General features: G+C 62.7%; 2 protein-coding genes across 3 annotated transcripts in view; one reads left to right on the top strand and one right to left on the bottom strand.

Annotated features, from left to right (window-relative positions):
• The window catches only part of RFX1 (regulatory factor X1), a 29,091-nt gene extending 23,786 nt beyond the window's left edge, over positions 1-5,305 (top strand). For both annotated transcript variants that reach the window (XM_079116335.1, XM_079116336.1), the window contains exons 13-21: positions 532-650; positions 728-837; positions 1,098-1,249; positions 1,325-1,422; positions 2,897-3,046; positions 3,158-3,366; positions 3,574-3,727; positions 3,808-3,853; positions 3,977-5,305. In XM_079116335.1, coding sequence (XP_078972461.1) covers positions 532-650; positions 728-837; positions 1,098-1,249; positions 1,325-1,422; positions 2,897-3,046; positions 3,158-3,366; positions 3,574-3,727; positions 3,808-3,853; positions 3,977-4,146 — 1,208 coding nt within the window. In that variant the 3' untranslated portion in view covers positions 4,147-5,305. The remainder of the gene's footprint in view (positions 1-531; positions 651-727; positions 838-1,097; positions 1,250-1,324; positions 1,423-2,896; positions 3,047-3,157; positions 3,367-3,573; positions 3,728-3,807; positions 3,854-3,976) is intronic.
• An 83-nt stretch (positions 5,306-5,388) lies between these two features.
• On the bottom strand, positions 5,389-12,656 carry DCAF15 (DDB1 and CUL4 associated factor 15). Its single transcript, XM_079116337.1, has 13 exons — positions 12,494-12,656; positions 10,772-10,869; positions 10,550-10,685; positions 9,888-9,994; positions 9,655-9,794; positions 9,403-9,573; positions 7,132-7,566; positions 6,947-7,038; positions 6,720-6,848; positions 6,554-6,639; positions 6,281-6,385; positions 6,087-6,202; positions 5,389-5,835 (listed from the first exon to the last, which is right to left on the bottom strand). Exons 1-13 carry the CDS (start codon positions 12,623-12,625, stop codon positions 5,780-5,782), a joined length of 1,803 nt encoding a protein of 600 aa, XP_078972463.1. The 5' UTR covers positions 12,626-12,656; the 3' UTR covers positions 5,389-5,779.
• Between the last annotated feature and the right edge of the window lie 226 nt (positions 12,657-12,882).

The following is a 12,882-nucleotide window of genomic DNA, read 5'->3' as shown; positions in this document are numbered from 1 at the left end:
TACCCAGCTCTCCTGCAGCTGCGGGGCCTCTCACGAAGGAGACGGGCCTGCGGTACCAAAGCCTACGAGTCCAGTGCGTGCCAGCTCTGCCTCCGTGACAGGGACCGCATGGTGGCTGCCTTCTGGTGCTCACTTGTCCACGAGGCCCAGACACCTGCTGTCACGTAGACGCACCGGGGGCGGGGGGGAGGGGCAGCGGGTCGAGCCAGGGGTGTCTGAAGTGATTCTCCAGGAACAGCCCTTCCGGGGCCCTCAGGCTCTGGGCAGCATCCTTGTGGTCAGGTGGGGACAGCCTGGACTCACTGCCAGGTCCCCAGGGCTGACCCAGGGACGCCCCTGAGCAGACAAGTGGGACGTTGTGTGCAGCCAGGCTGCGGCTTCCTGGCCTGAGACCCGGGCGAGGTGCTGGCCCTCCTGAGCTGCTCGTCCCTTGTGCACGGGGTCCCCTACTTGGGAAAGTGTGGCAACCCATCAGGACACCAGGGAAGGCTGGGGAGGCAACGGGCCAAAGGGCTTGTTCTGCACCCCTAGATGCCTCTCGGAGCCTCCCTGACTTCGCCGAGCTTGACCTGCAGGGCAAGGTCCTGCCTGAGGGCGTGGGGCCCGGGGACCTCAAGGCCTTCCAGGTCCTGTACCGGGAGCACTGTGAGGTAGGGCAGCTGGAGGAGCATGTGGGCGGGCGGGAGGACCACATGGCCCCTGGCCCCTGAGCACCTGCCCGCCGCAGGCCATCGTGGACGTCATGGTGAACCTGCAGTTCACGCTGGTGGAGACGCTCTGGAAGACCTTCTGGAGGCACAACCTCAGCCAGCCCAGCGAGGCGCCTGCCCTGGCCGTGTGAGTCCTCGGGCGAGGGAAAGGAGGGTGTGGCCCTTGCAGTTTGTAGGTACATGCCCTTGACCCCACCGCTCCGCCCTGGAGGAGACCCCAGTGTGCAGGGCACAGGAGCCCCTCGCCCGCGGCTTGTGCCAGCGCGGCCCCGGATCCGCAGGAGGCAGGGAGTGCCTCCAGCTCCCGTCAGCAGCGGCTGGTGCTCTGTCCTCCTGGGGGCAGGACCTGGGACACCTGTGTGACCTGGGCGGGGTGGGCACCTGCAGGCATGACGAGGCTGAGAAGCGGCTGCCCAAGGCCAGCCTGGTGCTCCTCTCCAAGTTCGAGCCTGTGCTCCAGTGGACCCAGCACTGTGACAACGTGCTGTACCAGGGCCTGGTGGAGATCCTCATCCCCGACGTGCTGCGGCCCATCCCCAGTGAGTGCACCCCGCCCTGCCCGCCCCCCACGCGCACCCTGCCGCCCCTGACCAGCGCCCACCCGCTGCCCACAGGTGCCTTGACCCAAGCGATCCGGAACTTTGCCAAGAGCCTGGAGAGCTGGCTCACCCACGCCATGGTGAACATCCCCGAGGAGATGCTGCGGGTGAAGGTGAGGCGCAGGGCCTGCCTGCGGGGCGGCTCGCATCCTGGTCTTTCTTGGGCTCCAGGGGGCTGAAGATTTGTCCCCACCCTTGTCCTGGGGAGGACGGGAATGCCCTTGGGGACCCTGGGGCATCAGGGAGGACTCGAGTGTTGTCTTTAAGGAGCAGCTTCCCTGTGCCTGCCTCTGAAGTGTGACCCGATGTAGCCGTTTTGTACTTAATAACTTATTAACACAATAAAAACCAAGCCAGGCTCGGTGGTGCACCCCGTCATCGCAGTGACTGGGGGGACTGAGGCAGGAGCGTCACAAGTTCAAGGCCCGCCTCGGAAACTTAGTAAGACCCTGTCTCAAAATAAAAAAATGAGAAGGGCTGGGGCTGTGGCTCAGAGATAGAGCACCCCTGGGTTCCATCCCTAGGGTGGCAAGAAAAGTAAAATTAAAAAAATTAAAAGCCAAATGCAAATTTGCAGTAGTCATCTTCAGGCAACCTGGTCAGAAAGCATTTTTGGTGTTCGGAATAGAAGCGACTTGTGAAAGGCAGTGTCTGTAAGGGAGCTGAGAGCGCCAGCACTGCTCGCTCACCGCTTAGATGCAAGGCCTCAGCCCGGTGTGCGTGCTCTGGGCAAACAGCTGAACTGGGCCTGCACGTCCCTGTTATCCCCCGCCCTGCAGTGCTGTGCATCAAACCCAGGACCTGGGCATGCTAGGCAGCGCTCACATCAGCCGTGAGGACATCCCAGCCCTGAGCTGTGTGTCTGCAGAATCGCCCCGAGTGGGCTGGTCGGGGTGGGGAGGGTTTGCCAGGTGGAAGGGGATGGCAGGAATCTCTTCAGAGGAACTGACGGGACTCATGCCTTCATTCATTCAGCATGCATTTATTGAGCATCTGTGTGCCCAACTTGGTTCTCAGTGCTAGGACAGCACAGAACAATATGGACACTTACCCTTCCCTCCTGGAGCTGAAGTCAGGGGGATGATAACTGAAACAAAAATAAAGTTTAGCAAGAAGTGCGTGCCCTCTCTGGCGGTGCCCTCTACATGATCCTTTGTGTCCTTCCATTAAACGTGATTAACAGTGGGCTGGCTGGGGACCCTGGGGTACGCCTGTAACGCCAGCTGCACCAGAGGCTGAGGAAGAGAATTGCACCTTCCAGGCCCGGCTGGCCAACTTAGTGAAAAGGTTTAAAGGGCAGGGTGGGGTGGGGCGGGGCGCTGGGGAATGCAGCTGAGTGGTAGGGTGTCCCTGGGTTCAATCTCTAGTACAAAAAGGGGGAAAAAGGTAATAGCAATATAGTAATAGTGCTGATCAGATACAATAAGCCGATTTTTTGGTCCACAAAAGTAGGTGGACACCCTAAGGCACACCTTTCCTTTGTTAAGGAAAGGGAAGCCGAGGACCTTCAGGCGTGGCAGCGGGTGAGGCGGGGGCTGGAGAGGGTGGGTTCCGCGGAAGCCACAAGCCCCACCGGCCCGCACGCAGGTGGCAGCGGCCGGCGCCTTCGCGCAGACGCTGAGGCGCTACACTTCGCTCAACCACTTGGCGCAGGCGGCGCGCGCCGTGCTGCAGAATACAGCGCAGATCAACCAGATGCTGAGCGACCTCAACCGCGTGGACTTCGCCAACGTACAGGTGAGCGCCGGGCGGCGCAGGGGAGCGCCGGGCAGCCCGGGGTGGGGGGGAGAGGGGCCTCAGGTGGCGAGGCTGAGCCTTGCGTGCTGCCGGCTCCCCGCTGTGCCCCAGGAGCAGGCCTCGTGGGTGTGCCGCTGCGAGGACCGCGTGGTGCAGCGTCTGGAGCAGGACTTCAAGGTGACGCTGCAGCAGCAGAACTCGCTGGAGCAGTGGGCAGCCTGGCTGGATGGCGTCGTGAGCCAGGTTCTCAAGCCCTACCAGGGCAGCGCCGGCTTCCCCAAGGCCGCCAAGCTCTTCCTCCTCAAGTGGTCCTTCTACAGGTGAGTGCCGGGGTGGGACGGGGCCACACCCCAGGATGCCACTGGTCGGACCAATGGTGGGGCCCGGAAGATTCCTCCTGCTTGGATTGGGTGGGACCAGAGAGTCCGGCTGCTGGATGGGGGTGGGACTAGAGAAGCCTCCGCCCTCAGTGTGAATGGGGCAAGCGGCTGAGCTGGGCCTTAGGGCTTCTCGGTTGCCACCTCTAGCTCCATGGTGATCCGGGACCTGACCCTGCGCAGCGCCGCCAGCTTCGGCTCCTTCCACCTCATCCGGCTGCTCTACGATGAGTATATGTACTACCTGATCGAGCACCGCGTGGCCCAGGCCAAGGGCGAGACCCCGATCGCCGTCATGGGCGAGGTGCGCACCACTGGACGCTGAAAGTGTGGCCCCGGTTCCAGGTGGTGAGATCCTCACTCTCTCTTCTCGCCTCCCTCTAGTTTGCCAACCTGGCCACCTCGCTGAACCCCCTGGACCCGGACAAAGGTAGGCAAGGCATGTCCCCATTCAGGGCCCGCGTCCGGAGGCTGTGGGCAGGGAGGCTGGGGTGGAGGAGCCTGCGGGGGCGCCAATACCCGCGCTGAGCCAGGCCTGATCCGTGTGCCCCAGACGAAGAGGAGGAAGAGGAGGAAGAGAGCGAGGACGAGCTGCCGCAGGACATCTCCCTGGCGGCTGGCGGCGAGTCGCCAGCGCTGGGCCCCGAGGCCCTGGAGCCGCCGGCCAAGCTGGCGCGGACGGATGCGCGCGGCCTCTTCGTGCAGGCGCTGCCCTCCAGCTAAGCCCGCAGCCTCCCCGCCCCGCCCGCCCCCTCCGTCCCTCCACGCCAGGGTCCCTCAGCTTCTGTGGCTTCGCTGTCTCCCCTCCGCCCCGGCCAGGGCAGGAGGGGGCCTTGAGACAGGGAAGGCAAGGGGGCCCCGCCCCCACGTGGGGCCGGCACAATCACAGGGCTGGGCGGAGCCGCAGCTGCAAACTCTGACACAAAAGACGTGCCTTAAGGAACCCGCCGCGTGCCCAGGTGCCCCACAGGGCAGCCAGCTCGGCCCCTGCCTCCCGCCCGCCATCCAAGGTCGCAGCATCTCCCCCAGCCCCGCCCTCCCGCCACCCCAGGGGGCAGGCAGGCAGGCCCCCTCTCCTACAGAACTGTTAACTTATTCTGCTCGCTGGCTTTGCACAGCCTGTCCTGGGCCCAGCCGAGCCCGGGGCAGGCGCAGGTGGGCGGCACCTGGGGACCCCCACTGTCAGCAGCAGCCCCGGGACACCCCGCCCCCAGCAACCCCACTGCTTCCCCCTTCTTGGTATAAGTGCAATTAAAGCTGTGGGTGTCGCATCTTCTCCAGAGCTGGGCCCTCCTTCACCCCGCAGCCCCAAGAGAGGGCCACTGCGAAGGTGGCAGGGGCCGCGGCTTCCAGCTTCCAAAGAAGAGCAGCGGGCTGCCGCAGGGCCGGGAAGCGCCGCGCCCGCCCAGCCAGGCTGGGTGCTCCACAGATCCGAGGCCCTGCGCCCTGCGCCCTCTGTGCCGCCGGTTTGTAAGGAACCTTCTCCTGGAGACTCGCTTCTCCTCCGTGCCGTGGACCCCGCCCCCCATGACTATTGTGCGATTTGTGAGCCGCCTGAGCGGAGTTGGTAACTTGTTGGTTTTTTTCCAACCATCATGGCCTTATCTGTTCGAGTTTTCTCAGTGTTTTCAACCTGTGAGATAGATGTTTATGGCAAAAAAACAAAAAGGAAAAAAATAGGAAAACCTGACCTATTGTATAAAAATCACTATTTTGTGTGCTCCGCGTGCTACAGCTTTTGGGGTGGCCCTGCCACTCCCCGTGCCCAGGGGCCTCCCCTCTCCCGGCGGTGAAAGTGTCCACGCGTGTGGTAGTTTAGTGTGCCGAGCTGTTTTCTACCTTTTGTAGTCTTTCTTAAAACACAATAAATTCCGCTGTGATATTTGCCTGCTGCTGACTCGGGCACCTCGGTGGGGCGTGCGCGGGGCTCCCGCAGGCTGAGCTCAGTAATGGGGCTCAGCCAGGTTCAGAAATAAAGCATTTACTACATGAAGAGAACAAGTGGGGCGGCTCACAGGGTCGCGCTCCAGGGGCAGCCTCGGGTGGGCAGGTCCACCCTGCAGCCAAGGAAAGGGGCAGATGCACAAGGAGCCAGGCTGGCCCAGCTCGGGGTGAAGGTGGGCGCTTGAGGCTGGTGGGGCAGGAGCTCCCTCCCTCTGCCCCTTCCCAACTTAAATAGGCATAAATAAAAGAGCGTCCAGACTCTCAGGCCACCAGGGGCTGCCCCGCCCAGCCCCCTTCCCGCAGCCTAACACTAGTGCCGGTCGGCGGCCGGCCGGGTAGAGACCAGCCCGGAAGGCGGCCAGCTCCCAGGCCGCGGAGGTAGTTGGAGTCAGTGTCCAGGGCAGGCCGGCCCTCACAGCACGATCCACGTGTATCGCTCGCTGTCGGCCAGGACCTTCAGTGAGCACCCTGCGGGTGGAGACAGCTGTGAGCCACCACCCCAGCAGGGCCTGGCTCCACAAGGCCGGCTCCAGCCATCCAGCGCTCCAGCTGCCCAGCCCAGGCGCTGTGAGGCCCTTAGGCTGGGCTTGGCCCGGCAGCCCTCCCCGCGCCCCGATTCCACAAGGTCCAATGGAGGGTCCGGCTGCACGTCCACTCAGACAGGGCCTCTGAGGGCAGGCGACCAGACCAGCAAGCACGTCCGCAGGTCCCAAGCCCACCTTTGTGCAGCGCCTCGTTGGTCATCCTGTTAACGTAGCGGCCACTGCTCTCGGGCACCAGCCACTTCATGACCATGTCCACACAGCTCTTGCGGTACGAGCTCCAGACACTGCCACTGAGGAGCAAGGGGGTGAGTGGCTCTTGTGGCCCTGGCTGTCCCCCCAGCCCCGCCCCCACACCAGCTCCACCTCACCTGGTCTGCCCTTTGACCTCAGTGAGGTCGCCCACACTGACTGTCTCAAAGATGCCTGTGTTGAGGTCCCATGCCACCTTGAGGCTGGTGTGGTAAGTCTTTGGTCTGCAGTGGGATGGGAGGGAGAGGCGGAGGACAAGGAGGTGGAGCCAATGGGCAGTAATAAAATGGGCGACCTAGGGGTTTGCCCAAAGGGTGGTGGCCTCCCATGCCCACACCCCTGCAGGGAAGGGGCTGGCCTTCTTGGGTCAGGGGAGGTCCCCGCCTACTCACCGGAGCTGGCCCTCCTCCGTGGGCGAGGGGAAGGCCAGGAGCAGCAGGCCAATGTTGATGAGGACCTGGTTGGTTTCTGGGCAGACCTGGAGAGTAGACAGTGACAGCTATTGAGGGTCACCTCCTCAGAGCAGGAGAGGCCTCGGTCCACCCTGCCTGGACCCACCTCCAGAATGACTATGTCATAGTCACTGAAAGAGCAGAACTGGTGGCCCCAGGTGGCATCATGGCGAATGACCTCGTTGATGACGTACTCAAAGTCCAGCGTGAGCTGCTCCACCGTCAGGTACTGGCCCTGGGGGCAGCGGGTGGACAGCAGGGGTATGATGGTGCCAACCGCCACCCGCTGATTCTTAGAGGCCACCCACGGTCTGCCCACTGCCCAGCGCCCACCTGGACAGCGGTCCGTTCCCGCATAGGCCGCAGATTGCGGCCTCGGAGATCAGTCACCACAAAGGGCAGGGAGATCTTGTCATCCTCGAACTCTGGGGAGGCAGGAGGTGGGGTTAAGGGTGGTGGGACACCGAGGGTCCTCCCAGGCCCCCCCGGGCCCTGTCTGCAGGTGGCTCCTGGCTCACCATCCTCTGGCTCGGCACCTTCTCCGGATTCCAGCACGTAGTACAACTTGGTGTAGTTGACGTAGCCTGGCTCAGAGGCAGGGGCCTCCACAGCAGGGGGGCTGTCCCTAGGCACTGCCTCCCCGCATGGGGCTGGGGGATCAGGGGCCGGGCGGCAGCGGGGGGCGGAGGGCCCTGGGCAGGGGGGCGGCCGGGCTTCCTCAGAGGGCCCACCCTTGGCCTCCTTGGCCCTGCGGAAGATGTCAGCCACAAACTCCTTGGCTTTGGCAATGGCAGGGGAGGGCTCAGGGGCCCCAGAGGGCCGGCTGGGGGCTGTCTCAGGGCAGAGGCTGGGGAAGGTGGGTGACACCTCTGGGCTCCGGGGCCCAGGGGTGGGGGGCGGGGCCGGGGGGGAGGCGGTGTGATCGTAGAGGATCTGGCAGAAGCTGCTATCGCCTGCAACGGGAAGTGGGGGGCAGGCAGTAAAGGAGCTGAAGCTCAGCCCCTCCTAACCTGACCCTAGGGCTCCTGCTCAGAGATCAGCCGCAGATGCGCCCGCCTCACACAGCTCTCGGTGCTGCTGTGCACGCCACGCCCGGCTCAGCCTTGCACAGCCCCTGACCTTGGGAGACCGCTGCCCACAGGGAGGAAAAGCCGACCACCTAGAAGGCTGGTGCAGGCCGCCAAGCCCCCACCTGCCTGGAGCCTGGCTCCCCTGGGGGGCGGGGTGCTCAGCAGAGAACTCAGCTATTTACCCTGCACCGCGCCTGGGCCCTGCACAAGGCCTCCAGGGACCCCAGTGCAACCTGGGAAAGGGGGCCTGCATTCCCCAGATGGAGGTGAGGGGAGGAATGTCCCAGGCCACGCAGTGAGATAACCCAAGCGCAGCCCTGTCCACCACAGCAGTGGCGCGTGGGAGGCGACAGTCAGGGGAAGCGGGAAGTGGTTGAGGAGCGTGCCCTCGGGAGCAGCCTTCCTGGCAGCCCCCAGCCCTGGGCTGGCAGAGATCAGGACCCACAGCTGCAAGGGCAGAGGGCCCACCATCAGGTCTTGGCTAGTGGCAGCTCTCCCTGACGCTGGCTGGGAGACCCCTGGGTGTCTAGGGCACAAGTGCCCCTCCTTCCTTGCTTGCAGACTTAGTTCCATCCATCTGATCCTGCCTCTTCCCTTCCCCGCCCCCACAACCATTTTAATGGTATTTAAATGGGGATGGTTTTATTTGACTGGGTTCTTCCAAAATTAAAATGTATTTTTCATTTACGCCAAGTGGTAAGGGCTAGACCTCCCTGCTGCCTGTTTCCCCATGGCCCTGACCTGCTCTGTGGATGGGCACAGGGGCTCCCAAGATGCTCCACAGGATGCCCCTCACACACTGGTGAGCATCTCCCAGGGGGGCGACCGGGGTGTGGGGCAGAGCTGCAGGGTCAGTCCACTGCCACGCAACCCCCAGGGCCTGACCAGGGCACCACTGCCAGCCAGTGGCTTTATCCCACTTCATAAGTGTCTCTCTGTCACAGGACACCTTGAGATTTCTCACTGGAATTTCTCTGATACCAAGATACAAGACAACTGTCTGTCCACCAACCACTCCTGACTCACATGGTGCACCTGGTCAGCCTGGGTCTGTGAGGTAGATACCATAATGTCCACGTGGTATGAAATTACCCAACAGCACACCGCCCAGACGTGGCTGTCAAGTGACAGGTAACTACATTTCACTGGCATCTCTTTTCCTTTCAGGCAGTGCTAGGGACGGAAGCGAGTGCCGTGTGTGGCCAGGCAGTGCTGGGCCATGCCCCAGTCCTGACATCTCTCTTTAAGAAACAACAGCACCACACCATCCAGCAGGGTACCTGCCAGACACATCCCGCTGCTGAAGCCTAAATGGCAAACACTAGGGGCGGGGGTGCAGCTCAGCTCAGCTCAGCTCAGCGGCACGGCACTTGCCCCACACACAAGGCCCTGGCATCCATCCTCAGCACTGCATGAAAATAAAGAAATCAAATGAAGGTATTTAAAAACCCCTCAGTTCCAAGAGGTTACTGGAAGTGACCGTGGACATCCTAGTCCTGTGGAAAATTCCAGTGGACAGTGCTGTGGGAAAGATGGGTTTGGATCCCAGCATTCCTGCTTCCTGGCTGTGACCTTGGAGGAAACACTTCGCTTCTCTGAGCCTTGGTCTCCTCATCTGCACCAGGCAGGAATGGGACCAGCCTCGTGGTGCTGCCGGGCAGTGAGCAGAAATCATCCCAGGGCCTAGGGCACACCCGTCGCTAGGCTCCGGGGACCTACCTGCAGAGTGGACAGAGACGGCACAGGCCACCAGGGAGTAGCTGGTGTTGAGCAGCACCACCTGGTCCTTCTTGAGCTGGAAGGCGGGCTGGAAGGTGGGGAAAGGGTAGACCACCTGGTACTTGGTGTGCAGCATGAAGCCGTGCCGCAGGCACTGCGCGCTCGGGTCCCCTGCAGGAACACAGGCCGCGGCTCACTCCAGGCCCAGGAGACAGGGCGGTGCCCCAACACTCCCCAGGACCCCGTCCCCACCTGGGTGGGCCCGGCTGGCGTCCTGGCAGGCAGCACAGCGGCCCCGTGGTGGCACGGCCACGGTGCTGATGTAGATGTCACGGTGGTTCTCGTCACTCATCATCATCATGTTCATGAGCATGCCGTTGGCAGAGCGCGTGCTGGGGGCCAACACGCTCTCAGCCCCTGGCCCAGGCCTGGAGGCTGCTGCAGCCCTCCCCACCGGGCCTCCCCAGTTCAGCCCCAGATCTCACTTGAAGCCAAAGACGATGACCTTGGAGGCATCACTGGGCCACTCGCACACAGTTAGGTACAGGTCGCTATAGATCTCCTCGTCCTGGAAGAGTCGCACCTGCCGGACCTGAGTGGCATGTTCAGGATCAGGGGGTCAGAAGGGCCTGGGCCCAGGGTCACAACTGCTGGGCTGGAATGAGGGTCAGGGTGGAGCCGGCAGGAGTTCCAAAACAGCCTTGGGCCTGTGTCCCCCAGCCTTCCCTGAGGACAGGCTGGGACATCTCCCCTCCCAAGTGGGGCCAACAGAGAGGCCAGGCCCAGGACAGACTGCGGCCGACAGGAGCCCCCCGAGTGAAGCAGGCCAGGCATACAGCTTCAAGCCCCAGTCCCCTGGGTAAGGCTCACATATTAGCTGAGGTAGAGGCACCCACCTGGGGCAGGGGTGAGGGATCAAGGGTGGCAGCCTGGGTGGCCCTAATAAAGCTAACTCCTCCTACCTGGGTGGCTTTACATGCTAAGCTGAACCAAATGAAACTACTGTCCACCCATTTTGAACCACGAAAACGGCAACTTCGTGTGGTTCAACCCAACACAGTGGAGTTTCACACACGGTGCTCCAGGCTCAGAGGGGCTTGAGGGGCCAGCCTGGGGCTAGAGCCTCGTGGAGGCGGGCTGGCCCTACCAACTTGAGCTTGCTGTGGACGTTGAACTCCCACCAGTAGAGGTGGTAGATGTAGAAGGAGAAGTCGTCGTCCCCGCTGCTGCTGGTGTACGAGAGGACATAGCGGCCACACTTGGAAAAGCCCAGGAAAATGTGCCTGTGGGGGAAAGGGGACACGGTGGCCAGGTCAGGGAGAGCCCACCTCCCCTATCCCACTGCCTCCCCGTCCAGCCCCAGTCTCACCCTGCATAGAGAAAATCCTCATCCACAATGTTCTTGAGGGACACACAGACCCGGGGTGGAAGCTTCCGGAAAAGGCGAGGGGAGAGCTGCCCACTGATCTGGGGAAGGGGCAGCCAGAGTTCTTCAGCCATCATCCTACTGAGGTCACCTGTACCCCCCTTGGGTGTACTCCTCACCCAAGGCACAGAAGCAAGCAGCACCTGCAGCGGCCACCCACCCAGCCACACAGCCCACTCCCCGCCTCCCTAACAGTCAAGGGTGGCCAAGCCCTGGGACAGACGAGACACTGAGACCAGGTGGCTTTCGCTCGCACCTCCCAGCTCTAAACCTCTTTGGTCTCAGGGTCCTTCCTGCCCAAATCCAGCATCACTTCCCGCAGGAAGCTTCCCCAGTCACCCTGGCCCACACTGGATCCCTTCCTGAAAGCTGCCCAGGGGACACTAAGCTATAGGTGTCCTCCACCACCAAGGAGGCTGGGATGAGGACCATGCCCTCCACCCGTCCCCAAACCACCAATCTACAAGGGGACCTTTCAGGACAGTCCTAGCCTAGGCTGGGACCCGATCATGCACCTAGCAGGGTAAGACTAACCTGCAACCAATGCCCAGTCTCCCCTTATCAATCAGCACTTCCAACCAAACCTGCATCCCCAAAACATCACCAAGGTAGGGAGATGGGACTGACAGTCACAAGCTGGCCAGTGGGGGAATTGGCACCCTCAGTCTTGCTACCCTTGCTCCGATCTGATGGGAGACAGCTCTGTCTGGAGAGCTCCCTGACTGCCCTCAAGGAGATCTCAGTCTGACGGAGGAAACAGCAGTGTCAGCGGGCCCCAGACTGATAGGAAAGGCACAATCCCTGCCCAGGGAGCTTCCAGGCTCAGGGCGGAGCCACAGCCCTGCCCAGGGAGCTCCCAGGCTGAGGGCGGAGATTGTCCCTGCTCAAGGAGCTCCCAGTCAAAAGGGGGAGACAGAGCCCTGCCCTCACAAGGCCCCCAGCTTCATGGAAGGTGCAGTCCCTCTCCAGGCAGACAGTTCTGCCCCAGCTGCTGTCCACCTGACAGGAGATTCACATTTCTGCGCTCCCAGAACTCCCAACCTGGTGGGGGAAATATGCCACAGCTCTGGGAGTTTCCAGTCTGATGGGGCAGACAGGGTCCAGATCAAGTAGCTCCCTCTCAGCCTTCAGAGACCTGGCCCTATCTATGAGACTCCCTCCCATTCAGTGCGGGAGGCCGACCCAGGTACAGAAACTCCCAGCTCGGGAATGGTCGGGGCTGGGGCAGAGAGAGGAACACCAGGAGGAAGCCCAAAGCCGGCTGCAGGGGGTCTGCAAAGGGGGCGAGAAAGCTCCGCTACTGGGCGGCCAGGGTAGCAAGGCTTTGGAAAGTGGGTCTAAACCTGACCTATCCCCTTCCTCTTGAATCCTCCTGAGGCCTCTAGGGTCCCCTCGCTTCAAGCCCCCTCCCCAAGGATGGCCTCCAGCTCCCTCCATCCAAGCCCTAGTGCCGTGATCCGCACCAGCCTCCTCCATCTGAACCCCCACCTCAGCCCCCTCCACCCAAGCCCTCTCCCCGGGGCCCCGCCCATCCCCCTCCCTCAAACCCCCTCCCCGGTGCCCCGCCCCCAACCCCTCACCCCGCGAACGCCCTCCCTCCTTCCCTCCGCCTCCTTCGTCCCTCCTCCACACCCTCCGGCGCACTCCTCAGGTTCCAGGCCTCACCTTGACCCGCTCCAGCTGCTTGAGGACGTGCTCCCGCCGCCGCCCCGCTGCCCGCTTTCCTCCGGCTCCCCCGGGGCCACCGCCGCCGCTCCCGGCCCCGCTGTTCCGCTCCGATTTCGAGCTGGGCGCCATTTTCACCCCCTCCCTCCACTTCCGGAGCAACCGGCCCCTTCGCCCCACCCCCGCCGCCTCCTCATTGGCCCTCTCTCCGGACGGCGGCCCGCCGGTTGGGTGAAAGCCCGCATTCGGGGCCTTTTCCCGCTACGCCTGTCTATCAAAGTCGTCTCGGCTCATGATTGGTAGAAGTAGCAACAGCCCCGCTACCCGTCGCCTTGTTCCCGCCCTCCCTCAAGGATCAACCAATCATAGGCCTCTTTTGTTCTCCTCCT

This window comes from Sciurus vulgaris (genome assembly GCF_902686455.1).
Source record: "Sciurus vulgaris genome assembly, chromosome: 16".
Lineage (NCBI taxonomy): Eukaryota > Metazoa > Chordata > Mammalia > Rodentia > Sciuridae > Sciurus > Sciurus vulgaris.
Note: the sequence above shows the minus strand (reverse complement) of the source record. Positions and strands in the feature narration are given on the sequence as shown.